A 27,121-nucleotide genomic window follows, 5' to 3' on the forward strand; every position below is an offset into this window, starting at 1 on the left:
GAAATGCGGGTTAAGAAACTGCATGAAGTTCCAGGGAAGACATTTTCTACAGCACTTTGAGGAAATAAAATTTAAGAAAATTGCATTTACCATTTCGGACATTCCAAGAATTGTGAGAGTCGTAAGAATATTGATGTGAGTGAGCGGGTATAAAGATCAAAAAGAATAGATCCACGTCAGACTTTTCTTTTACTCTGAGGTTTGGCTCCCTTCCATGTTTTCATGAAATAAATTGGCTGTTGCAAAGCAGCTAGTAGCATTCTGCCGAGTGGAAGTATCCCAGCAGAGGGACAGAAACAGGCACAATAAGGTAAGCAAGAGTGAAAGTCTTTACAGCAGGGTTCTGAATGGGTTTCAAGATTTCAGATTAAGACTTTATTTACCATACTGCTTGCTTAGAATCTAACAAATACTGATTTATCTGTTCACTTTAAACTTCTCTTCCAAAGCCTCTTCTGCAACCTGTTTTACATCTAGTCTGTATGTTTCTATATCTATTTTAGAGTCTCCAGATTTTGTAAAAGCTAGTTGATGTGAAAGTAATTGCATCCCCAGTATTTATTAACCATAGATTGGCATAAGATCCTTTTAATCTACTTCTAAATTGTTGAATTGTAAGAAACTTTGAGAAGTTGCTTATGTTATTTGAAAGCAGGGCTGTCAGCTGCAGCCAAACACAATAAAAACAGATCTCATCTAATGGTCCCAGGGAGTGCTTGCTGTGAATGTATCGGTATAGAATTAGATAATATTTGGATCATTCTACTGCGTGAATGGACTCCAAGTGTTTTAAGTTCTGTTTATATGTACTGAGATGTGCCTGGGATAAGTGGAACAGTGAACGATGCCTAAGAACAAAAGAGATTACTAAGGAGGCAGGAAGTTTTACAGATTATATACTATTTTATATGAAATGGATTTTCTTTACTGCCTTCATGCAAATGCATCAACTTGTACATAGCAGGAAAAAGATTCAAACCCCCTATGCTTTCAGGGTGACCTTGCTGCCACTGACCACCAGTGTGCTTAAGTATAGCTGATTCCAGCAGCTTGAAGAGCCAAGGATCGAGTTTTCTGCTTCCCTTCCAGTTAGTGTGCATGTGAAACAAAATGAAAGAGACCACTGTCTCCAAAACAAATGGTGTCTGACCTGTTCTGCAGCCAAGAACATGCACCTCCTCTTTCTAGCCCTCCTCAAGCAGTGTATACCGCACAGAAGTGGAAAATTAGTGAACTGAAGAAATGGGCATGAAAAGACATTGCAACAACAACAAAAACACATAACAGAAACAACTGTGAATAAAAATGAAGAGTGGGAGTGGGTGGCATGTATGTAAGTACATGGTGGAAGAGGAAAGGGTTATTAGAATGAGAGCGTCTTTATTTTGCACACTGCTGTGGGTTGCATGTGGAAATTGAAGCTGTGGAAGCTTGTGTCTTTTTAAATCATTGTAGAGAGTTTTATTTATCCTACAGTGCCAGCAGAACTAAGATCTAACACAAACTTTTACGATTTCTCATTTTTAAATGTCTGCTGATTAAAATAACCAAAAATAACTGAATTGGAGTACAGTCCTTCAGAACTTGAATATACCCATTGCTCTGAGAAGAAAGTTTTCTAAGAATCATTCCTCTGCACTCCCCAGGATTTCTTTGGGGTCCTAGCTTGTATTGTCTTTGTCTTCTCACGGAGGTGATGACTATAAATAATTCAGATGAAACACTCTTTGTGTCTCGGTGGTTAGCAAGGTGTCACTTTAGCTCTTCATAAAATTAATTTCCACTTCAGTAAGCATTTAGGCCTATCTGAAAATAAGTTGCAATTAATAACTGCAGTCTATGAAGTCCAGAGTCAATGGAATCATAAGATAATTCCCTGGCTGTTTCACTAGTCGTAAAAATCAGGACTTTGAATCTTCCTGACTTCTGATCGAGTGCAGTCAAACTTATACTTTCATTAGAAATGTTCAAAGAGGGATCAAATGCCTATTTTTGAGCATCCCTAGTTCTAACTAGGTCCTGATGCTTTGTAGGGGCTGAACTCCTAGCACAGCAATGCCTCTGACTATCCACAAGCTGGTATTATTTCCCAGATGCTCTGCAGAGCTTGACGCAGGAGGTTGCAGAGGTCAGGTTCTGTTAAGATTTCGCAAATGGTCTTCTTTATTTGTTCAGCTTACTTCAATGATGAAGCAGTTACAGAAAGATGAAGAAGACCTTGCCTTTACTTTCTACCCCTGCTTTTTTTTACCAGACATTTGAAAAATGAGAAAATTCTGTAAGTAGGAAAAAAAAAATATTTTTCTACTAGAGATATTTCACTTTTCCATAGGCTAACTCAGTGTTCGTTTTTAACTGAGCCAAAAAGTAAAAAAGAACTTTAGTTAGCTTTGTGTAATTTACTAATAGGAGAAGTGAAGTGAAATAAGTCCTTCATTTTTACCATTTCTCATAAATAACAAAATGTGAAATATTGCATTAAAGAAATAAATCAAACTAGAATACAGAACTCACCTCCCTAAATGATTTCATAAATTACTTCTGTCCTGCCACAGCCACAGGCTGTCTGGCCTAGCTGATATTCAGTTACTCTGTGCAAAGCTAAAATTATGGGGCTGAAGTTATCCTTGCCTTCACTTAGATCATTTTCCCAGGGTACCATAAATAACTGAAGCCAGGTGTCTCCTGTGACGTGCATTTTGCCATAAGTAGTGGTCACAAACTGTTGATTTCAGAAAACTACCTAGATGTGAGAAGCCCAGCCTCCCTTTTTTCAAACTGAAGTAATATCCTCGGCTTTTCTGAAGTGCAGTGATTCAAGCTAACAGCCTACTAGCTGGCTGGGCGGTTCACTCATCAGTGTATTTCCCATTCTTAGATGCTAGCCTTTCCTTAGGATATCTACCTGAGGTAATCCATTTATTCATCTGCCATTCAAAAAGAGAAACGCGTTGTTTTAGTAAATGTAATCACAAGTGCAACGTCATTTGAAAGATGCAGAATACACTGAAGTCAAATGATTATATTGTGGATGAATCACTAACTGTCTGAGTTATACGATTGGTTTGAGGTTGAATTTTTTCTTGCAGCTGCTTGTTGTAGTCATGAATGAATTATTCTAATATGCTGCTCAAGTTTACAAACTCCAGTTCTCCTTCTTGACTCTCCGTTTAAGATTACAAAATAGCTGCTTGTCTTTACTGAAATTTAGGCTATAGTATGTTGAAGTTAGCATCCTAAACTATCACTTATGAATGCTTTGAAAATGATCTAAAACCAAGGTATTTCTGAGGGACAGAAAGTGTGTGATTTTTCAGTCCGGCCACTGAACTGCAGAAAGATTGCTATGGGTGAAAAGTGTAAATTTAGAAAAATGAAATAACATAAACTAGTCATATTCTTTCTAGGGGTAAGTTTTTTTTCAATACATTCCTTTAACACGACTTTATATATACATCTTAGCAGAAATTCAGATGTATCCAACTGAATTACTGCCATCGGAAACACTGTTCTTGCTTTTTAAGACACAAGCCTGAGTCATCCAGGCTATCATGTTTACTGGATTTATCCTGATTGCCTTGAATGTCACGTATTGAAATGTTACCATTTTCAAACTTGTTTCTCAACTGAAATATCAACTTATACTTCAGGACTAGGAATGAGAGACAACTCAGGTTATCAGAGCTTCTCAACGAATTGCAAAATGGTGCTCCGCTCAGGCCGTGAGAAGCCATACAGAGTGCCTACTTGTGGAAGGCAAAGAGTGAGAAGGAGATTTCCGGTGAGCGCCAGATCAGCAGCTGCTGAAAACTCAGGTAACTTCTCCTTTTGTGTGAAAGGTGTGTTTGTAATCTTGGGATGCCAGTCCAAGGTAGAATTCAATTCAATCAAGTATCAAAAGCAGCTCAAAATTGAAAATACATGAAGGAATAGCAAAGCGAAACCTGGCTTTAAAAAAAATGAGCACTCCTCAAAGGAGTGACATTAATTTTTTCATATGACCAAATGCATTATGGTGATTTCTAAAGTACATCTGTAACTCCCTAGAAGAGACTGAATGTCATAGCAGGCCTGCCAACTGTTCTGAGTACTGTACTAGTTCTTAGAGTGCATCAGAATTCTTAAAATGTAAGAGCTATAATGCACCATCACAGGTCTTTCTGAAAGTGTTGCTCTGCTAATTTCTTTTGAGAAAAACTCTTGCTTCTTCTGGAGGCCTTGTAGTTCAAGTTGTCAAACCAGTGAAGAAAAGGCCTTTGCCCATGTAAGGTCCAGCATAGGATGTGTCAGAGTTGCAGTGCAGGAGGGTCAGAGTGCACATCTCTTGTCATTTTGGTTCATTTTTTTCAAGAACATGTTGTTGCTGTTCAGCAGAAACAGGGACAACTTCTCAAAGACAGTTCTTTTTTCTTTTTTTTTCTTTTTTTTTTCTTTTTTAACAAAATTTCAGCTGAAAAGCAGGTATTTCAGGGGAACTGTACCAACTCAAAAGGACTAACAAAAGTTTGCAGTGAGGTCAAGCATTCCCAGAGCATTATGTCATAGCTAACGCATTTTCAGTATCCTGTTGCTTCACTTGTCTAAGTTTTGCAGCTCAGGAAGGACAATTCACTTTACAACACTTGTTTACTACAGAGATCTATGTTGTTACCAAAACTTCTTCAGCTCTGTACTGAATTGGAAAGCAGCAAACCTGGCCCAGGAAAAAATACTCAGTCTAGTAAAATCTAAATTGTGCCTTACAGTGTTAATCTGTAGATGCTGCACACTTATATTCAGTTGTGGGAAAAAACAACTTCTCTGCCTAAGAACTTTTACCTATAAATACCTTTGCTGTCATGGTATATTTCTTTTTTCAGTAAGAGATGCCAGGTACACCGAACAACCTCCTCTCCTGCCCATCCAAGCCTCCAGCCGCCCCTCCAAAAAAAAGGCTGCTAATTTAGGTAGCCATATGCGCCCTAAAACACTTGTTTGTATGCAGATCCGATTTTCGAAGTGGAAAACTGGGGAACAGAGAGGTACATTCTTATGACAGGAAGGAAACTAATGCAGGAACAACATGCTGCAGAATCATTTCCCTCACTTCACCTTTACCTTTGTTCAGATTAAATTTACACCTTAACAGCGCGCTGTCTACTTGTGTAGGCCCCCACACAGGGTGTTACTTTGTTTTGCCTTCCCACACCAATTGCTACTTTAGACCTCCTCTTTTCGTGTGTATGAAAATTCCTCCTGTCCTTCTCAGCATTGTCCAACACAGCTATCTGCAGGTTGTCCGCAACTCCAACCTCCAGGTTTACAGCATCCTTTCGAGTAGGAAGACATTTTTGCAAGCTCAAGTTTCTGCACAAATGGCGTAACTCTCCAGAAAGCTCAGCTTAAATCTCATGTTCTCATTGGGATACATTGCAAGCAAATAAATCCTTGCTTTCCTTCTTGGCCACAGCAACCAAGCCCCTTAAAAAGCAGCTTAAGCTAACTATAATTATATGTTGCCCATACTATTCTAATGTACATGTAGTTTATGTAAAATTTACACTGATTATCAAGCAAAAATAGCTATAAAATACACCTTATACTTTATTAGGTAATTGTATCATTTTTCTCTTATCAGTACAATTAATTACAACTCATTTATGATTAGAGCTTCAACTGCGGAGAACACTGAGGTGCTATATACAGACCGAAGATTCAAAAACTGTGCATTTCAACTTAGATGAATGTGGTCGTCATGAAATATCAACCATGGATTCACAACACCCTGCAGGTAGTGTGCCTTTTGGACCAAGAGTTGTGAACTGTTTGTGTAGCATCATAAGAAGCTGCTGAACGCACTTTTATACAGTCTGTTCATGAGCCAGTACAGATGACATCTGATTGCATTGTTACAAATATTGATAGTGATGTATGAAAACATTTATTGCAGTTTAAAATAGGTAAGTATAATACATACTGTTAAGTGCGTAAGTATACATAACAAGCTTTCAAAAAAGATTGTTTTGTTCACTCCATCTAACTTATTGGGAAATCTACATTTTTGGCTGTCAGTCATAGAATGGCTTGGATATGAAGGGACTTTGAAGACCATCCAGTTCCACCCACTACATCAGGGTCACATCCAAACTGATTTTAAATGCCTCCAGGGATGTGGCACCCACAGCTTCTCTGGGCAGCCTGTGCCAGTGCCTCACCACCTTATGAGTAAAGAATTTCTGCCTAATGTCTAATCTAAATCTCTTTTAAAACCATTCCCCTTTGTCCCGTTACTATCAAAGTGTTTAAAACGTCAAGCACCCTTCTGTTTGTAAGCTCTCTTTGAGTACATGAAGGCCATTACAAGGTCTCCCCAGAGCCTTCTCCAGGCTGAAAAAGCCCAGTTGCTTCAGCTCTTCTTTGTACAAGCAATGCGCCAGCCCTCTGATCATCTTCATGGCATCCTCTGGACCCTCTCCAGGAGCTCCATGTCTTTTCCGGTCTTGGTTTCAGTATTTCAGGGAGGATATTGAACAGGCACAGCAGAGAAGGACAGTCACCTCTCTGACTGTTGACCATCCCTCTTTTGATGCAACGTAGTATACAGCTGGCTTTCCAGGCCACAAGTGCAAACTGTTGACTCATGCCAAGTTTCTTGTTCTCCAGAACCTCAAAGCCCTTTTCTACAGGGCTGTTCTCAATGAGCTCTTCTCCCAGTCTGTGCACCAATCTGGGACTGCCCCAATTCAAGTGCAGCCCCTTGCAAAGAAAACACTCAGAGACAAGGGCAAAATTAAGAAAAACAGAGACATTCTGGAATTTGTAGAATTATTCCATTTTTCATGTAAACCTTCTTTTATCTCAGGCAGGTCTTTTCTAATTGATCCCAAAATGGTACACAGAACCACAGAAGTGGTTCTTAGGGTTTGTTTGGGGTATTTGTTCGTTGGTAAGAGGCAAGTAACAACAAATGCAATTATCCTAGAATTATTTGTTTTCCAAAGATGAGATAATAGAGATAATAAACTAGGCAGATTTCTTATGAAAGTACAGTAAAAAGTGGAAAACTATAAGATCTGTGAATATGCTCATGGTGTTAGAATCCTGTTGTAGAAGATACTGCTGTTCTCCAAGAAAAAAAAAAAAAAAAAGAAACAACAGAAAAGAGGAAATTCTATGTGATACATTTGTATATGTAAACACAAGTACCACAAACATACACTCATGATAATATCATCAAGATAGCACCATATAAGGAGCCAACTCCTTGTTATACTATTATCTGTGGCTTTGAGCTGAGTAGGTGCTGCTTTCACCAAAGCACAGCCTACATAGTGCATGCTGATGCAAGAAATGCTGCAACACCCATTCCATGGCTACCTGCTACTTCTCAATCTTACTCACTTTGTGTCAGGAGTCTCACATCTACTGCCCAAAGACCCTAGGGATTTCTATTTGATATCGTTTCATCACTGGCCTCCATTTTGTCAAGTGTATTCTCTTTTGTAAAAGACATCCAGTCAGTATATTTATTAGACTCAGAGCACATGAGAATTCAGGGTGCATGTGTACAGGTGTACAGGTACAACCGTTCAGTCCTAGTGGCACCACGTCAATTCAGAAACCTGCAAGAAATGAAGTCTGATGTCTACTGCAGCTCCAAAGCATTTCTCCATTTCTCAGACTATACACTAAAGCAATTCTTCAAATCATTATGTTTTTAAGTTTGAAGGATGGTTCTGTCTAATTCCAAATCTTTTGTTTTAGATACAGCATGGTTAAGCCTGTTCACAAGCAAGGAGCCAGCAGTTAGAGGTAAGACTTGAATGACTCATGTGGGAGGAAAATGTTTCATTCTCTTTGTCAGGGACTGATTTAAAAAGAGTTTGTAATGTTTTTAAGACATCATATCAGAAGCCATATATTAAACCAGATGTTCATTTAGGTCAGGCTACTGGACAATCTTAAAAACCACAAAACTTGCCATAGCAAGTTATGAATAAGGGCTTAAACAGAAGACAAATGTCTTTGCACAAGGAAATAGAATGCACTCAATCTTGAATCAATATTTTTAAAAGAAAAACATGTGCTATACTGCTGGCATTTGAGTCTCAGCTAGCAAAGACCTGTTGTAACAGGAAGGGGAAAATAAAAAGTGTATGAAGAAAGAGAAGACATATTTTTGGAACCTCCCCATTGTAAGCATAACAGATGAGTGGTACATTGAAGGATATATTAGTTCCAGTATTCCAATAAAAGATTAATTTATTTCAGTTTCAATCACAAAGAACTGCTGTGATCCAGGATTGCACTTTGACCAGTGGTCAAGTGGAGGTTTCTAGGGAAGACTATAAAATACTGACCCATCCATTCAGTACTTGCCTAAATCCCAGCAATTTTCATTTCAGGGATACCCCAAGCAAGAAATGGCACCTTGTATTTCATCAATTACAAGGCATTCAATTTAGCATGAGTTTGTAAAAGTATCCCCTAAGAGTCTGGTTTTGGAAATCAGAGAGGATAAATAGCTCAACCACAGCCCAACAGAGAGTGGAAGCAGCATGTACAAAATCATGGAAAACTTCCTTTCTTTGGCTAGCAGCAGCCATCTATCCAATAGCCCATTTGTCACGTTTATCAGGCACGATTTAGACAGTTCATCTCCCTTCAGTCAGAACACAGTTATGACTGGGGTATGAAATATCTCTTGCCAGCTCATGTGCCACCTATATGCTACAGCTGATGTTGGACAACTGACTGGGGTAGTCTGAACTGGTGAATCTGCACGTAATGAAGCGGGAAGACTTTCAGATGTTACATTCATCAAATGTACTTATAAATACGCAAACTGAGCACAATGTGCTGAAGTGCAACTCAAATTTTATCAAGGATTTTTATGCCCTTTCAATGCTGTTACTGGTTCAGACAAAATTCCTTCAGAAGTCTTCTACAGAAGCTTTATAGCTAGGGTAAGAAAGGCTAGCTAAAATAATATGTAGGATTAGGGAACATAAAATAGTTCCAGTGGAATTAGTATGTTCTGCTGATTCAGAATAACCTTCAAAGGCTGAAAAATATCCTCAGTGACAAGAAAAAAAACACAACTCTTTAACTGCAGCTGTTAAAGCTGTTAATTACTAACCTCTGTAACTCTGTATGCTCTGTATTCATTTGCTGTGGTGATGGACATGTAGTTTTTTTTCTCTGACTTGAACACCTTTCATATGATTAATTTATGAAAAAATTATCCCTGATACAAAAAAGGTCTTAAAAAATAAGTTTTTTAGGTTTGGTTTGGTTTTTCGTGTTTTTTCTTTTTGTTTGTTTTTTGTTTGTTTGTTTTTGTCATAAACAGCACACTAGAAATATTTTCAAAAGCACAAGTAGTGTTATTTTAAATAAATCTTCAGGGCAGATATTTATGGTAGGTAGTGCTATTTGCTAGCTAACGCTTTTGTGTCACATAATAGTTGACAAAAAGTAGCTTTGTTTTGTGTTTTTTTGGATCTGGAACTTTGAACCATCCAAAGGCAGTGTTTGTTTTATCAAATTGAAAATTATCCCATGTTGTATACACTTATTTCCTGCAGCTGAGAAAGCAATGTTTTCAGAAAGGAATTGTATCCAGTGCACCCACTGACAGTGGAAAGATTTTAACCAACAAAGTACCCAGTAAATAAAACAGAAAAATCGGGTATTTTCTGTAGGGGCGTGTGCATGGTCAGGTGTATGATATAAACCAGTATCCTGTATACCTGTAATAATATCATATACCCATTAATAACCATAATAATGTGAATGTGCCTTCACAATTGATGAGTTTATATATATAAGCGTACTTATACTCACATACATCTGATACTCCATATATCATTTTTTTATCCATATTCAATTTTTTTTCGGAGAGAAATTAAGTCTAAATTGTCATGAAGTCATAGACTTTAAATACTTTTCAGAGGAAAGACTTACTGAGTGATTGTATTTGTTTTTCTTCCTGTCCCTATCAGTGTAAAGCCAATCTGAATGTTGTCTGCTTTACTGCTTTCATCTGTGCTTCATTTTATGAAGTGATACACATGTTATTGCAATTCTTCTTCTAGGAAAACCAAACTCTAAAAACGTGGTGGTCCTCATGCAGCGATTAAAGTGTAATGAATTTGTGCTGTTGAGCAAGGGTGAAAATCAACTCTGCCTGAAGGTAAGAAGTAGTTTAATTTGTAACTTTTAAGTGCTCTTTCCCTCTCTGGAACAATTTCTCCCACAGTCCTTTCTGAATTGGTTTTCCTTTCCTTATCACTTTCCACCCTGCATAACTTGACTGCCTCCCTCTCAGCTATCCAGACAAATATTTAAAATAGATTATTGCAAAAATAATTGGGCTTGGGATATTGCACTGAAACAAGGTGAGTTTAAGAGGGGAATTATTTTCTCCTTATCAGCCTGATTTACAAGAATCTGTTGTCAGAGCATTCCCATTTTCTTCAGTCTTTGTGGTTTATTTATAGTGGGAAGAGCAGTCAAGGTCAGATTTCCCTGTGGTATGCTCAGGTTACAAACCTCGCTATCTGTCTGAGGAAGAATTTCATGTAAGAATTTAACCTTTATGGCAGGGGAAAGATCTGAACTCTGTTTCCCCAAGTTATACCAAGATAAGGAATGATCATAGAATCATAGAATGGCCTGGGTTGAAAAGGACCATCTGGTTTCAACCCCCTGCTCTGTGCAGGGTCACCAACCACCAGACCAGGCTGCTCTGAGCCACATTCATGGCCCTGAATGCCTCCAGGGATGGGGCATCCACAGCCTCCTTGGGCAACCTGTTCCAGTGCGTCACCACCCTCTGTGCGAAAAACTTCCTCCTAATATCTAACCTAAACCTCCCCTGTCTCACTATCCACCTTTGTAAACAGACATACCCTCTCCTGTCTATATGCTCCCTTCAAATTTTGGAAGGCCACAGTGAGGTCTTCCCAGACCTTTGTTCTCTAAGCTGAACAAGCCCAGTTCCCCCAACATTTCTTCGTAGGAGAGGTGCTCCAGCCCTCTAAATGTCTTTTTCTGAATAAATCTTCTGTGTTTTTCTTTTCTTTTTTTCATTTCAGGACTCTCCAGAAAATGGAAATTTTTTTGGAAATATGCTTTAAAAGATACATTAATCATGTTTATAGTATATTACCACACTGGAATTTTTTTTACTTTCCTTGGAAGAGTATTTATTTTTTAAGATCTTTTCTGTTTCAGAGATAATTTTTCATAAATTAATGATATGAAAAGTGTTCCACCAAATCAGAGAAAGAACTGAGTGTTGAGTGCTAATAGATTTTACTGCTCCAACTCCTGTTTCAAAAGTATGGAATAATAGCAGATTACATCTCTTAGTGTGACTAAGAGCAGCTCTTAACCAAAAAATGGAGTAAGATGTCCTTGCTATCCCCCAAGCATGTAAAAGCCTTGGAAAGATCGCTGACTATTCTGTTTCCAACAGAATGTGAATAATTCTTTGTTTTTGACAGGAAATCTTGTGAGGATGACAGTGCTCCTTATCTGCAATTATGTCTTTTGTATTCGATTATGGCATGCTGCAATCTCAGCTGCATTGCAAAATAGAATCCTGGCATTGAACAGTTTGTAGGATTTTCTTTTGATGTTTGTTTCCAACCCAATTCATAATATATTTGAGAACTTAAAAACTTATTCATCTCAGATAACTGAAGTTTAAGTACAAGTGAGCTTTGGGGAAAAAAAAAAAAAAAATTAGAATTAATACAGCATTTTGTGCATTAGAAGTGGAAAATGTAGAGGCAAAATTACCAATTTCCATGGTTGTAAACACAGGTTTTAAAGGGATGCTGTTCTGAGCCAGATCACACTTCAGTGGAAAAAAGCAACAGGAAAACGTGCAAGAAGAGAGGTCTTGACTTCAAAAAGGTATATAATTATGATCAATTAATAAAAACGTATGTATGAGAGAGAACATATGCAAACATAGATGTAAAAAAAAAATTAAAAAAAAAGGCAGCTAAGTACATTTCTTTTGTTACCTATGAAATGAACGTTTATGTACTTATTTTTAGCATTTTCCTCAGGAAAAAGACAATGTGAACAACTTCTGCAGTTGGCTTGTGTGCACAATATGTTATTCAATCTACAGCCAAATATCTGAGTTTTAATTACAACATGAATGACAAAAACATGATTTTTGTGTTATTGTGCTTCTCTAAAATGTGGGGAGATGTACAAGAAATCATGCTGCATGAAAATTACTTTGCAAGGTCTAGAAAATCCTGATGAGTGCATTAGCAGATTGAGAAAGTTCGAATTGTAAGAATAATGATATTTTTAACAAAAACGAATCCCCATGTATCAAAAGCTTACTGAGTTGATAAAAACACAAAATATGGATAATAATAATAAGAAGAAATAATCATAATAAATACAAAATATTTAATATAAATTAAAAATTAAAAATAAGCAACCCCCAGAGCACTTTCAGACTGAATTTTTTTGTCAGTGGATGACTATGGATCTGGAGTAACACACTGTATCTGATGTTATACAGGCAGCCAAGTCACTTATGCAGTGATGTATAAAATTCACAAATTTTGGTGACCAAAGTTTGATTTTGTCATTTCTTCTATAGATAGAAACAATAAAACATTTTAAGCACGGGAAGGACAATACTTTAGTTGTCCTTTAATATATTTTAAACAGATATTCTAACGCAGAGAAAACAAAGAGCCGTGAAAATGTTGAGAACAATTATTTTTCATTACGGCAGTGCTCCAGCTGACCGTTCAAAAGGATGAAAAGACAATATTTCCAATTTCATTAAGGAAAATTAAAGCTAACAGGGATCAGATCGCTTTCACAATTTCATAATAACAGACTGAAATACTGAACATCTAAAATTCACAGCCTAAAATTGATATCATTTCTAATATTTCTCCAAAGTCAGAAAGGAATTCTGGCAGCTTGAGATTACAGTTAGTTTCTTGTTGAAGTCATTCTGAAATGATCTTTCAAAGGTAAAAGCTACACATCTATTGCCTCATTTGTTTGCATAATTAGTTAACTGAGTTCTAGCAAGAAAACAATTCGGTCCTTCAGTTTACTTTTCTCCTGAGGTTCCTACCAGAAACATTCATTGGTTCTACACAAAAGCAGAAAAAATCCAGGCAGACAATATTTAAGACAAATTCTAGCCTCTTCCTTGCATGATATAACTCTATCTTGAAAGCCTTTTTATAGAAGACATGCCTTTTCCTGTAGAGTTGATAGTAGAGAAAGAATTAAGAAATCATTCTAAGAACATATTTGTTACACAACTTACAAGGCAGCTAGCGAGTTGCCCATCACAGTTTGTGAATACCCTCAAGTAGGAAATTGTGTTACTTACATCAGAGAGATGAGTGGCCTGCAGTTGGGTCACGCCCAAGAGGCAGTGCCATTGCCCTGCCTGAAATTCGAAATTCTTGTCAACCTTCTACAATGAGTGCCCTAAACAATAAGTATTTTCTGATACAGTGAATTAAGCCTCCATAGTGCACCAGGCTCAGAAGTGGTTGACTGAGCTACGTGCTACAACAACATGGTATTTTGTCTGCTAGTTTTTGGCAGTGCTAAAAACTGGCATTTTGTTTATTACTGGAAAACTGCTGGTGGAATTACCAGAAATGTGAGAATCTGAAGCCTGCCATTACACCAGCAGAAAGATTTTCCCACTGTGCTGTAGATTTCCATTTCTGAAATCAAGGCTTGTGGAGTCACAGCTAACAATCAATATTCATTAAAAGATCTTTTATTATTTAGCCTGTTATCATAAGATAATAACAGTTTCTAACAGCAAATAATAGTTTGCAATGAAAGCTTAAAAATGACGGAGGATTGAAGTGGGCAGGTAACACAGACCACAACCAATGTGTATTACAGTGCTATGCTGCTAATCGCAGAGAAGTTTGCATGGTACACATCGTTCTTCCCTCACAGAAGGCACACGCTGGTGGTCATCCACCTGGAGCCGAGTCCCAGCATTGACTGGGCAGCAGTTATTCCAACCCAATAGTATAGTTTGCTTATCACAGTTATCCACATCATAAAGCAGATAAGTATGTAATGGGTTGTAGTAAGAGGTGTGGAGTATTATTTCCCTCCCTTCCACCACAGGAAAGGCTTCCTGGTACGCCCACATGACATGTTGACAACAATGGGATGCTTCCAACCACTCATGTATTTCTCCTGCTGATTAATATTGTCTGTTCCAGCCCAAGTAAGATTACGTTTATAATCTCTGCCACTTGATGTAATGCATGCCTAGGGAAATGTTAGCCCCAGTCATTTCTTCTAAAGCAAAGGTTATGAAGTTGAAACAAGTCATTTAGCATTCACTGTTCACATTAATGTATTGATTTGACCTGAAGTGCTCAACTAGATTGTTACGTGTGATGCTCTTCTTATTCTTGCATTCTGTCTCACAAATCAACATTTTCCTCAGAAGTCTGGACCAGAATTATTCAGCCACATGGTGTCAGAGCTGTATCCTTATGGCACAGGCAGAAGAACAGTGAGCCTCTCAGCTCACTCTCAGTTTTTTTAAGCACTAGTAGTGCTCAGTCTTCCTTCAGTTTCATTATTTTTTTATTTCCTTCCTTGCTTGATACCCCTCCTAAATTCCTTCTTGCCTTGACATTCTTGCTTAAACAGTGACTAAGTCAACAATTCTATCACTAGATTTGGCTCTTGCTCCTCAGTTTGTTCCCTGATGGGTTTATTAGGTTGTTACCGCTGGACAGCATTTTTCCAGTACTGAAGGGCTGCTCACACGGTTCCATTAAGACCTGACTAGTTTTTATTGCATGGTCTTCTATAATTCACTGAGTAGCTAGGCAAAGCTAAGCAAGACAGAGTCAGAGGGCAGCTATGCAGTCATCAATAGCCTTACTGTGAGACTTACTCATGGTTCCAGTCAAATAGACTAAGATAAATAAAATACAGCACCAAACTGACAAGAAGTGAGGACAACAGAATTACTTTGGTTCATAACTGTAGATTGTCAGTGATAATGCCGTATTTACTGTGCCTAGCTGCTGGCTGGGGTCAATTTGTGGCTGTCCTTTTTGGTGCCTAGACAAAGTGTCCTGAACAAAATCACACCACTATTGAGCTCTTCTGCAAGAGGTATCCTACAGTCCAGTATGAGCAGTAGTCAAAGTGCATGCTATAACTGATGTCACCGAAGTGTTGTTCTCAAACCCTTGGATGGCAAGGTATAAGCCAGTTTGCTTCCATGTGGAGGGAAGTGCACAGCATCTGGAACTGACTGCTTAGGGTCAAAGTACAGCCCTATTGCTCTTCAGGACAGGACCAGCTGTGACAAGATAAAGGCTGTGCTGGAGCAGCCACTTGCATGATTTCATCACCAGTGGGATAGGGAGAGATGAGAAATACAGAAATAAGAAGACTTTTATGTCAAAATAAATACAGTATAATATGTGAAGGTTGGAAAAGCAATCAAACAAACAACACTACGTGATGCAAAAACAATTACTCTCCCTTTCTCATAAACAGATCGGTCAAAGCAGAAACTGACAGCATAGAGAGCATCACCATTCTCTGAGCAACAGACACCTCGGAAGGCAAAACAGTCCCCTCAGTGTTACTGTCCTCTGCATGCCATTGCTGAGCATGAAGTTATATGGCGTGTAGTATCCCTTTGGTGGGTTGGGGCCAGCTGTCCTGGCTGCATTGCTCCCAGCCTCTTGTCCAGCCTGCTCCCTGGGGCTGGATTTGAGAAAAAGAAGTCTTCCTAATGCTGAGCAAGCGCTGGGCCATCAACTTGTGTGTCATCAGCCCTGCTCCAGTCTCAACTCAAAGCATCATATTTTTCTGAAATATTTCCCAAGGGCAATGACTTCACTGAGGCAGCTGAGATGGCTGTTCTGTTTTATTATTTTGTTTATCATCAGCTGTTGCTTATGATGATTAACGTTTCCTTGTTTCATGTGGGGCAAAAAGTATGCTATAGTATGCCATGTAGATACCATGATGGTGTATGGCGAGTTGCTCTGCTTCAGCTGTCCTTTCCAGCCACTTATCTTTTAACTGCTTCCTGCTTCAGAGAGCAGCAGTTAGACCCAGCCTGGGCTTTTGTTAATTGTGCCTCATTTGAATCCTTTTGTGCTGATTTATTTTAAAACATTGATACTCCTCTCTCACACTGTTTCCTCTGAAACATTATTCACATACCTGGACAGATTTTCTTTAACCTGTTGAGTCACCACATGTTGGGCATATGCTGCTACTACAAGAGCACTGTGACTTACCTGTGGGGCATGAGTAAGGTGTATTTTTTTCATGAAAGCAAACCTGCAGATTTATTTTTCCTCTAATGCAATGCCAAAGAAACAGATTTGTAACTGAAAACCACCTATTAATTTCCTAAATGGTATGAATGATTGTGCCTGCTGCAGCAGGAGCTGTTTTCTGGATGCAATATGAGATAACCTCAGAAAGAACTGTTTGGAAGAAGTCTTTCTCTGGGTTTTGTCATCTGCCTTCCTAGCAGGCCATAATGGAAAATTACCCAGTTCCTGCTTTCTTGCGTAGAACGTAGTTGTAAATATTCCTCAGTGTCATCAGAACTGTGGCATCTCGCACTCTTGAGTCAGCACTTCCAGCAGTGGCTGCTCATGCACACAGCTGCTCTCTCCCACCCACACATATCATTACCCAAACCATCTTCTGATGGTCTCCCCACCTGATTTTCTATCACCTCATGCAGCTAGGCAGGCATTGTTCCACCTCATTTGAGTGCCCCTTGCTATTCATCTTTGTAGGATGAATTTCTACATGGCACACACTAATTCCTCTCCTTGCTTCTTCTAGTTCTCTCTCTCTATTCTCCCCAAGGTCTTCTCTCTCCACCCTCTTTATGAATCCATCAGATTCTTTCATTAAATATACAGTTCCATTTTACGGTTTTCATTCTCAAGTTACCAGAAGGTGTTTTTCTTAATGACAAGCTTTCCTCAGCTTTCCTGTTTTTAAAACATAAATTTTGGCTTGAAGCTGCAAATACTGTGCTGTCAGTCTGGTTTATCAGGACAAGACTTTTTAGCTGCTTTCCATTGTAGCTTCATTAATACAGGAGGTGTATCCTCACGTTTCACTTTCTGTGCTCTACAGTAACCACAGGGCATATTCTTTCCTTTCTTGTCAGTTGGGCTGAAAAGGCACATTTCTCTTCCTATGGCAAGGTGCTTTTTGCTGGAATCTCCAGCATAGTTGGAACTGTTGACTACTCTTTCTCTGAGCCTTATCCCGAGCCTTTCTGATTTTTTTTTGGGCAGGCCTAGCATCTCCTCTGACTTTATCAGAGTTCTCATTGCTTATTTCAAAAGGCTGATGGACTCCAGAGCTGATGAGTCTGGGGATTATCTCTTACCTTTCCTCTTTCCAGTGATGTCTTCTGGTAACATTTTTCATCCTCACCCAGGAGCATCTGGAGAGCTTACACACATTGAGTCTTACCAAGAGGCTGCTTGGACAATAGCTATTCCTTCTTTAGATGGATCTTAGAAGAAGATTTCTTGGAGACCTGAGATGTGTACAAATGGTACCTAATAAACCAGGTTTTATTAAGAGTAATAAACACTGTCATATTCAGATAATAACAAAATAGGCAAGGGAAGCTGTCACTTGACATGTTGTTTCTACTGGCAGCTGACCTGGAAGGCCTGAGGTAAGGAAATGACCAGGAGAAAATCCTATACTATTCCAATAACTGGCACAGTGCAGAGCAAACCTGCAATGGTCTTTTTGGGAAGCAGAGGAATGCAATTGCAGTTCTGGAAGCACTCAGTCCTTTGAGGGAAGCAGGTATTGTTCTGTTTTCATTCCTCATAGAATCTAAACCAAATGATTAGATCTTCTAGGAAGATCTAGTAATATTTATGATGAACACTGGAAAATGTCACGGAGAAAACCATTTAATATACACCAACATAGCAATATCCCTGAACTTTCATAACATACTGGACCATAAAGAAAAGCTTTACAAAATAACTTGTGTTCTTTGCACTGTGTATTCTCGTAGCTGAAGGAAGATAATCACTTTTTCATCATGCATTCTGAAGGAGATTCGGTGAAGTTCCAGTGCTATGAAGACACAAATTACTTTCTGCACGTGAATGATCACTCACTTGACATACGCAAGCTGGATCATGATGACCCTGACGGGGAGAGAAACTTTGTCTTCAAGGTGACATATTTTTAGAAAAATTATTTTTTCTACCTTTGAATGGCCTGAGTGCCAATACTGCTCCTATCACAATCTATACAGAGAGGGCAAGAGGTTCAGGTTAACACATTTCTATTTTGCCTTATTTTTTACTTCTTTTTTTTTGTTGTTTCAATCACCATTTTGTATAAGTAGCATCTTTTCTTTCTGTACTTACAATAGGAAGAGATAATGGCTAAATTTGAAAAACAGTAACTAATCCCTTCATATTGTACCTGCACAATTATGGACTTCAGAAGCTGAATTCTCCCTGAAGGGGAAAAGTACGTTGGGTATATTTCAAGGACAAGGGAAAAAGGTTCACGCACAGGCATGGAAAAGCATAGCTTTCCACAGTGTAAATATTCCACTTTAAAAAAATAGTTTTCTTACAAGCTTATCTGAACTTGCAGTGAACTTGCATTTAGAAGTCATTAAATGCATATGTATGTGTACTGACCAAGTAGCTGTGGGAAAGCTGAGGAAAGTGTCGCTCATCTCAAGGAGAGCAGGGGAGGAGGTCAGGGCTTGGCAGCTCAGAGAGTGCATGCACTCAGCCTGGCAGCACTGCAGCCTCAACTGGGCCTCAGGGGAAGTGCAGTCAGTGCTTGGCTGCAAATTTCATAATGACTAAATAAACTGGAAGTGAGTAAGCGAACTGAAAAAAACACACACCACATCAGAGGAGCAGTCTTACAGCAAAGGGTCCTGTGAATCAGGGTTGGATTTGATAATCTTATAGGTCTTTTGCAACCTTAATGATTCACAATTCTAGGAGGATGATGCTGCTCCTTAGAGCACATGCATTGCACTCTGCGAGGCACAAAACGCATTGAATAGAAGAGGAAACAAAACAAAGCTGTACACATTAGGTGTTAGAAGTCTGGTTCTCAGTTGCTGTGCATGCAGTCCCACTGCCATTTGGTGGCACTTTTCTTTAACACAATGCATTTGGGAACATATTTGTATGAATGCTAGGTGTCATACACCTGTGCAAGGAGCTGTGGCTTAGCTGCAGTGAAACAGTCCTGCCATGGCCGTTCACTGCCAGTGAATCCTAACATCAGCCAGTCCAATTTGTGTGCATTACAACAAGGCAATATTATATTTCTTTCAGTAACAGCAGTGTGGTGCTTCACTGCTGGACTACTATATTTGGAACAGCAAAAATCATTTTGTTGCTTCCTTTGCTGATAGAACAGAAGAGAGCTTCTGAGTATTCTACCTGTGAGCAGTACCTGTGGCTTCTAGATCTGTTAAGTGTTCACTGAAGTCAGTGGGTGGGAAACAAACAAAAACACAAGAACAGCCCAATCCCAACAACAATGACAATGAGAAAACCTACATAGTTAATGGAATATATTGATGATAGGTGAATGGTTGTACTGGATGATCTTAGAGGTCTTTGTGATTTTATGACTCTGTGCTTCTACAATTCTATATTGACTACAGCAGATGTTACATAAGAAGTAAGTTATTTAGAATAATCTATTATGCTATACAAACAATGAATTAAATGGTGTATTAGGTGCAATAATTTGACTGAGACATTCTGGTATTTGCCTATGGTAAGGATATCACCTTATTCAGTCACAACAGCTGATGAAATTGCTACAACACATCACAAAGCTTGCATGAAGCATACTGATAAAATACCTTTGCTGATGTCTGCAAAAAATGTGTTCAAACTCCATGAACCCTGATTCTTTTCTGTAGTCAAAGCTTAAATTATGGCTGTAATGTAGAATGCTGCACTTCTACCATCTACCTTAAAAACAAGATTTTTAAAAATACTTTAAATCCTTATTGGATATCAGCAGTGGTAGTTTTGTGAAGTTGTAGACTCAAGATATAAAGTCAAAATGTTATTTGACAATTTTTTTTCAGATAATAATAAATAAAGCTCTGTGATGAGAAATCAGATCAACACTTCATGGATATTCATCTTTCCCAGACTCTTACTTTGCACTTGCAAAACCTGTAAACTGACGTTTTCAGCTTCCAACTAATCTGAACAAGTAACAGACAAGGAGAAAGCATATATTACCTTTATTTAGACATAAATACAAAACTAATGCCAGTGAGTTCTTTTTAAAAATATAGCCTCCTTGCTTTACAGTGGGGAAAAAAAAAACATATTTATCCAGTGTGTCTAACATTTGAATATGAAATATAATTACTACTTTGCAGTTTATTTTCAAAATGAGGCAGATATTCTTAAGCTTTTACTTTGCGGATATGATAATTATTAAAATACTAATATAAATATATTAGTTTTGCTTTTCTGCACTTCAAAAGCTGTGCCTAATAGAAAATAATGGGTTCTGTTTGAAGGAAAATAATTTAATACAAGTGTTCTTCATGTGTAGCTTCATGGGCCTCTGGTACTTTGACCATATTTGTGACCTGTTAGAATAAAATTTGTAAAAGAACATAACTTAATAATGTGATTCTCATGCTAGTTAATCCAAGGGGGAGGAAAAAAAATATAAAGAAGTAGTGACCGCACCTGCCTAGGATCTATGTGCTAATTAATCCAGAGACTGGATTTCTTTTTTCCTTGGAGAAGGGAATGGTCACTCACAGTAGAAAAACACTGAAGGCTGGCAGAAAGATCACTGCATTGAAGTCTGCTTAGGATCAACTGTTGTACTTTAAAGCATGAGATTGGTTCCCAACATTGCTAGGCCTGAAATACATGGCTTCTATGCACTGTGTTACATACTACTTTCATTATGGACAGCCATGGATTATGAACTATATATCAAAATCAGAAATTGTTAGTCTAATGAATGTTTTTACAGTTGGAACAAAAGCTAATGACCTAGCTTGAGTGCGGTTACAACAGTACTAAAACTTGTAAAACCTGTAATTAATTCAAAATAACCATTTTCTATTAAAGGAACACTATCGAATACCATGTACGCTTCCATCTACTCTGTTAACTCTAATCAGTAGCACAATAAAGGAACAGACAAAGATTCTCTCTCCTCCTCTCTGACATGAAGTCACCAGCCCTCTAGCTGTTCTTGCTGGAAGTCACCCTTTTTCTTTGATGTGATGGCATCACCACTGCACAGAATCACAGAACCATATGGGTTGAAAGGGACCTCTTGGCGATCATCGCACTCACCTGCCTGCTAAAGCAGGTTCCCTACAGAACGCTGCACAGGGAAGCTTCCAGGTGGGTCTCAATATATCCAGAGAGGGAGACTCCACAGCCTCGCTGGGCAGCTTGTCCCAGAGCTCTGCCCCCCTTGCAGTAAAGAAGTTCCTCCTCATAATGGTATGGCACTGCCTGTGTAGCAGTTTTTTTACCAGTTGCCCCTTGTCCTGTTGCTGCCTTAGATTTCAATAGACACATTAGCATGGGGAGACTTACTGATATACGAACCTCACATTTCCCCTCTGAGGTTGACAGAACACTGTTCTATATTCAGCATAGATTTTAAGTACATATTTTGAACTACAGTGTGAGCATCAATGGAGATTTTACAAAAAGCTGCCTTCTTGGTTTTGTTTCCATTCATCCGTAGTTTGTTGAACCAAAGAACCCGTAGGCAGGTTAAACGCCTTTGCAATTCGCTCCTGCTGGGCAGCACTGCTCACAGCCCCTCTGCCGGGAGCAGCTCAGGCGAGCCGGACTCCACAGCTCCGCTCCTCGGCGCTCCCGCCGCGCTGCAGGGGCTGTGCGCGGGCACGGTGGGCGGGCCCACAGGAATATACCGAGATCCGACGGTCTCTGCCACCATCTCGTGGTCTACAGGAATGCAGTGGTAAACTTGTACCTAGATTGTGCATCAGCAAGCCAGCAAAAAGATCTCAGCAGCAGAAAGCCGAGAACATTCACCTTTTCTTCCCACAGCGGAACTAATTTCCATCTGATACAAAGCCTAGATCTTCTGTCTGGAGTGACAGGAGAAGGCTGACAAGCATGTCAAAGGAAGGGTTTCTCTCTATTAGCATTTTCAAGGCCACATCAGGAACGCTATTCTCACTTTTGGGTTTCCCAGTACAAACTGGAGCAAAGATGAGAGACTCGGTGCATGCCCAGGGCAGGTGAGGCCTGGGGAGGAGAATCCTGGAGATGAGAAGGTTAAAAGTCTTCACCTGGAGGCGTTGTGGAAAGGACAGAAACAAACTTTTCCTTAGAGTGTACGACAAAAAGACCACAAGCAGTAGTCACGAGTAGTAGCAAGGGCCTTTCTGCCTGTGAATTACAAAAATAATCTGAAAATCACAAGGATATGCATGTAGAATTTCAAGCAGTCTTTGTGAGCTTTCCAACATTTGACTGGACAAGGACACATGCAGTCTGACCAAATACTGAAGGTAAACCTGCTTTGAGTGTGCAGCTTGGCAAGATGATCTCCAGGAGTTCCTTCCTATCTAAATTACATTATATCATGACTCTCAGGCAGCTTCCACGTGTTACAACTGACAGAATATTTACTCCAAACAGCAAAGCGTGCAGTGCAAACTATGCAAACATAATACATAGAAGAGCCACAGAAGAACCACTTAAAAGCACATAAAATGAAATGAAATGCCTTGATTTCCTCCCAAGGCACAAAGCATTCGTGACTGCAAGTGGGCTTGAGCCTGACGGGAGATAAATTCACTGGCAAAGCAGATTCCGTCTTCAGGAAAACTCAAAACAAAACATGCACTTCTTTCAGAGCAGAAAGCTCTGTATGTAGAAGAAATGTTCATTTGGAAAATAAAAAGTAAAGCAATATATCCTGTCAGGGCAATTTAAAAGCTACTGCATTCTTCCTGATTATATGTGTTGTAGTTTTTCTTGTGATAATGTTCTTGGTATTTGAAGGAACAGAAAAAACAGCAGGTACATCCCACTGCACTGAAGTCTGGTCAGTTCTGCCAGGATTTCCTCCACTGCACTTTTTAAAAATAAAAAATAAGTTCAATTCTATTTAAAGTATCAGAATGTACATCAAAAATCCCATTATGATATAAGATCCAGTACACCTGGCTAAAAATGCTGCCTAGATTCCAGATGTTGTACAAATGACTATCACATCAATTACTTCTTGAAATAAACAGATTTCTCTTCTGCATATTGAAGATGTTATCCAAAAACATCACATTTTCTGCAGTGTTAAGGCTGTACCATTAGGTGGTAACAGGAAAAATGTCATTTTCACAGCTTTTCTGTAAAAATATTTACAAAGAGAAAGCAATAAGATGTTCAGTACCCTCATCAAGTAGCCGTAGTGGTGGGCTTCAAGCCTAATTGGTCCCAAGGAAAGTACCTGAATTGACCAGCAGGCACTGATAAAAAACCCTAAAACATTGCTGAATATGTCTTTGCTGTCAGTTTGTTGATAAAGGCATTCTAAGGTGTTTTACAGAGACTGAATGTGAGAAGTATATGGAAAAAAAAAGAGTCGAGGAAGTCTAGAAAATGGATTGAAACTGGAGAGAGAAGCATGGAGAAAGAGAACAGAGGAAGACAGAGTGACAGTATGGAATTAGAAACATACTGAAAAATTCAAAATGGAGACAGGTCAGGTAAAAATGTGAAAATAAAAAGCACGGAAAGGGTAGTGTGACTCCATATGCAATTCCTTCCTCTTTCTAGAAATCTAACAAACGGAAGAGTTACCTACATTAACTGTGCCTAAAAATCTGTCTGCTGAGAAAAAGGACATCTTAAACTGGCTGGATCTGACACCAAGCCATTTCTTCACAGCAAAGTACATTCTCAAATAAGGGAAAACCATGGTTTAAAGAAGTCACAAAGGTATGTTAAAACAATTTTACTTTAATTTTAACTGTAAGATTGAACTGATACAGAAATAAATACACATCGTGTCTTCATTATAAACCATCTGGAAACCTAAGTGTCGGTGTATTTGGTGTCACACTGAAGTTTGTGTGCCTTGTCCTTCAGGCCTCAGACTTAATGGCAGGACAGGGTCAAGTATTTTTATGGGAAAATAGACAATATGACTACATCTTCTTTTGTCTTTTAGTCATCTCCAATTTCTAATTTCATGATTATGATTTTTTTCATTTATAGCCTAAGAATAATTTCAATGTATTTGTCTTTTTTTTTTTTTTTTTTCCATCTGGCAATGCCATGAGTTTAACAGCATCATTCAAAGTTAACTTTGAAACTGAATTTCAAAGGACAGGAATTTACCTCGAGCTATTGAAAGTTACTCACTAGCAATGTAACATCTATGGGAATCAAAGGGATCAGATGAGTTTTAAAGCCTGGCTTGTGTAAAATAGACATCTAGTTTCTAGTTGTTTAGTCCAGAACATTACTCCCTATGCTTTCTCTTAAGTCATGCAAAGAGTATCAAAACTCACAAACATAACACTCAACAGAAGACAGGAGTTCAAACACAGAAACATTCCATAACCCTTGTCCTTTCTTGCCTGTAATTTCCTTCTTTTTTATCAGTTGCATTCTTTCGTCATCTTGCACCTAAAATAGAAGTCTAACCAAAATATGTTTGAGTAACGTCTCAGTGAGAACCCAGTTCTGACCACAGACTAAACTACTAAATAAATATAAAGAGCTACTTCATGTTTTCACAACTCTGATAATATTTTCTAGAAACAAGGATGAAGTAAGCTGTCGAGAAACAATTCTTCTACTGCCAGCACGGGGTTAGTGCAGGAGTGTTTTGATGGCAGCTCTGTAGTATTAGTGCTAATGAGCGGGACTACTGTTTGTCTAGAAAGCTGCCAGTGCCAGAATCCATGGATATATTAGTGTAATTCCATTGTTACACCCAATAATACCACAGTGGGATGTGCAGTTAGTAAACAAAAGAAATCACTGGCTGTGCACCAAGGTGTTCATAAATAAATGGCTAATATTAAAATAACCTTATTACGAAGGAAAAAGTTATCATGCAAGCTACTCATCTGTAGATGAAGGCTGTTTATTGAGTGAGAGATTCTAATGTGATCTCTGACCTCATACACAACAGTGCTGTTCTTTTTAGTGAGTTCCTGGCTCCCTGAAAGATACATCTCAGTACTTCTGTGTGGTTATGACACCAAGCGTCATTGCCCAGCGTTAGGACCGCTTCTTTCATCTATATAGCATGTATGTAGAAAATACAGATGTTGCTAAGGTAATCTATGTTATAATTGGAGTTGTAATGAGCTCCACTGACCTTAATAGAAGAACAACCCCAAACCCTCCTCCTTCTGTTCTGGAATCTTAAAGCTTAGCTGCATTTAAAGGTAACAAGTACAGCTGTACAGCTGAACACAGTAGTACCACTGTCACTGGTTTACTTAGGTTTGAATGTTGAACACTGCTGCTTTTCATGTTACTTACACTTTGGCCTAAATAATTAAAATGAATAACATATTTTTAAAAGACATTTGCAATAGTAAAGTGCTACGGGTGGAATGTCAGGACTGGGAGTTGGAACTAAGAAGAAATAACTCAGAGGTTTTTGATTTGGAACCTAGTAATACTGGCAGAGGCAGGCTCGAGAAAGCCATAAATGCTACTCTGAATTATGATGTCTTAGATCTCCTAGTAACTGCTGTGCTTCTTGAACACCATGCCAGATCAGCAGCAGAGTCAATACTGTACTTCAGTCCTCTTCTGTTTGAATGAGACTGTAATACAGCAACAAGAGAATAAGTCTGCTTAAAGCATGACCATACAATGCTGAAGCCTGCAATTTGGCAGAAAACCAGAAGTAGACAAAAAACTCAAAAGCAATTTTGATTGCTGTATTGAAACCAACATATTTTGAAAATCGGTGCCTAAGCGAAATATGATTTCAAGGGCTGAAGATCTGGTAAAGCATCTCTTCTTCAGGGTACACTATAAGCATAGTCAGGTAGCTGGTAAATTTAGCAAATGGATTAAACAGACACGGCTTGTTGCTGCCACATAACCAAAGTCTAGGAAAAGATTCTTCATAATAGCTGACAATTGAATGGGAAAATGGTATAAAATCTGAGTCCCTGGATGGAGAGACATGCCCAGTTTTGCTTTAGATGCTGGAAAAGGCTATGAGAGCTGGTTCTAAGTTGCTCGTATTGTCACAGTAAATCTTTAAAACTGATGAATTTCGAACAGGAAATCTAACTTAATGAAATATATGCTACAATTGAGCATTCATTTTAGTTTGAACATTTGATTTATTAGCTCCATCATAGAAAGTGATGTTTCCATGTTCCTGAATTATCCATTATTTTATGAAGTGTTATTATAAAGGCTGAATTCTTCATCCCACAGACTTTTACAAACAGAATAGGTTTAGGATAGGTTTTGGATTACTGCTATCAGTTCTGCTAGAAATCAATGCAGGAGGCTTATTTGTTGATGTTTCCACAACATACAAAGAAGACCAGCACAGGCAAGAAATAATTTATTGCTAATACTTCCAAAATCAATCCCAAACAAACAAAACAAAAAAACAAGGAGCAAAACCAAGAAATAAAATTATCATCAGAGAAAAGAAAACATCAACAATTGCTATGTTATTGGTAATTAAGATGTCCATTTTATTTTCAATTAATATATTTTTTTGAAGCTAAGGAAAGAGTGGCAATTTCTCCCTACTCCTTGAGCTGTGATCTAAACTACTCTAGATTGAAGGTCTTCTGCTGCTATAAGCACTGAAATGCAGCTGACTATTCAGTTTACTCTAGTAAGTGAACAAGCTCATTTAAACCATCCATAAATAATCTGTAACTGAGATTCTAAACAAATCCCTAATGAATAATTTGGAAACTTGTAAGTGAAAATTTCAAACGCCTAAAACTACAAATGAATTAAAATAAAACTTTACTTCAAAATAGAAATTAAAGGGATGAATGAACATCTTCCAACCTCATTTTCATTTTATAAACTAAACTCAAAAA

The 27,121-nt window shown here is 38.5% G+C and overlaps 1 protein-coding gene across 3 annotated transcripts; it reads left to right on the forward strand.

Annotated features, from left to right (window-relative positions):
* The first annotated feature begins 261 nt into the window (after positions 1-261).
* On the forward strand, positions 262-23,957 carry LOC122164673. Of its 3 annotated transcripts, none has more exons than XM_042826856.1 (8): positions 262-310; positions 3,651-3,815; positions 5,648-5,770; positions 7,744-7,791; positions 10,077-10,174; positions 11,812-11,904; positions 18,068-18,232; positions 23,853-23,957. In XM_042826856.1, exons 2-8 carry the CDS (start codon positions 3,659-3,661, stop codon positions 23,883-23,885), a joined length of 717 nt encoding a protein of 238 aa, XP_042682790.1. In that variant the 5' UTR covers positions 262-310; positions 3,651-3,658; the 3' UTR covers positions 23,886-23,957. The 3 variants fall into 3 exon arrangements, with proteins under 3 accessions (XP_042682790.1, XP_042682791.1, XP_042682792.1); XM_042826857.1 differs by lacking the exon at positions 23,853-23,957 and adding an exon at positions 20,138-21,147; XM_042826858.1 differs by lacking the exons at positions 18,068-18,232; positions 23,853-23,957 and adding an exon at positions 14,140-14,224.
* Positions 23,958-27,121: the final 3,164 nt, after the last annotated feature.

The sequence above is a fragment of the Centrocercus urophasianus genome, unplaced genomic scaffold (assembly GCF_019232065.1).
Source record: "Centrocercus urophasianus isolate 14NV4802_14NV808 unplaced genomic scaffold, USGS_Curo_1.0 seq_27, whole genome shotgun sequence".
NCBI classification, from domain to species: Eukaryota; Metazoa; Chordata; class Aves; order Galliformes; family Phasianidae; genus Centrocercus; species Centrocercus urophasianus.

Coding starts and splice junctions, on each gene's coding strand:
- LOC122164673 (XM_042826856.1), top strand. CDS start 3,659: ATGAGAGACAACTCAGGTTATCAGAGCTTCTCAACGAATTGCAAAATG. Junction 3,816..5,647: donor AGCAGCTGCTGAAAACTCAG/GTAACTTCTCCT, acceptor ATTTATGATTAG/AGCTTCAACTGCGGAGAACA. Junction 7,792..10,076: donor CAAGGAGCCAGCAGTTAGAG/GTAAGACTTGAA, acceptor TTCTTCTTCTAG/GAAAACCAAACTCTAAAAAC.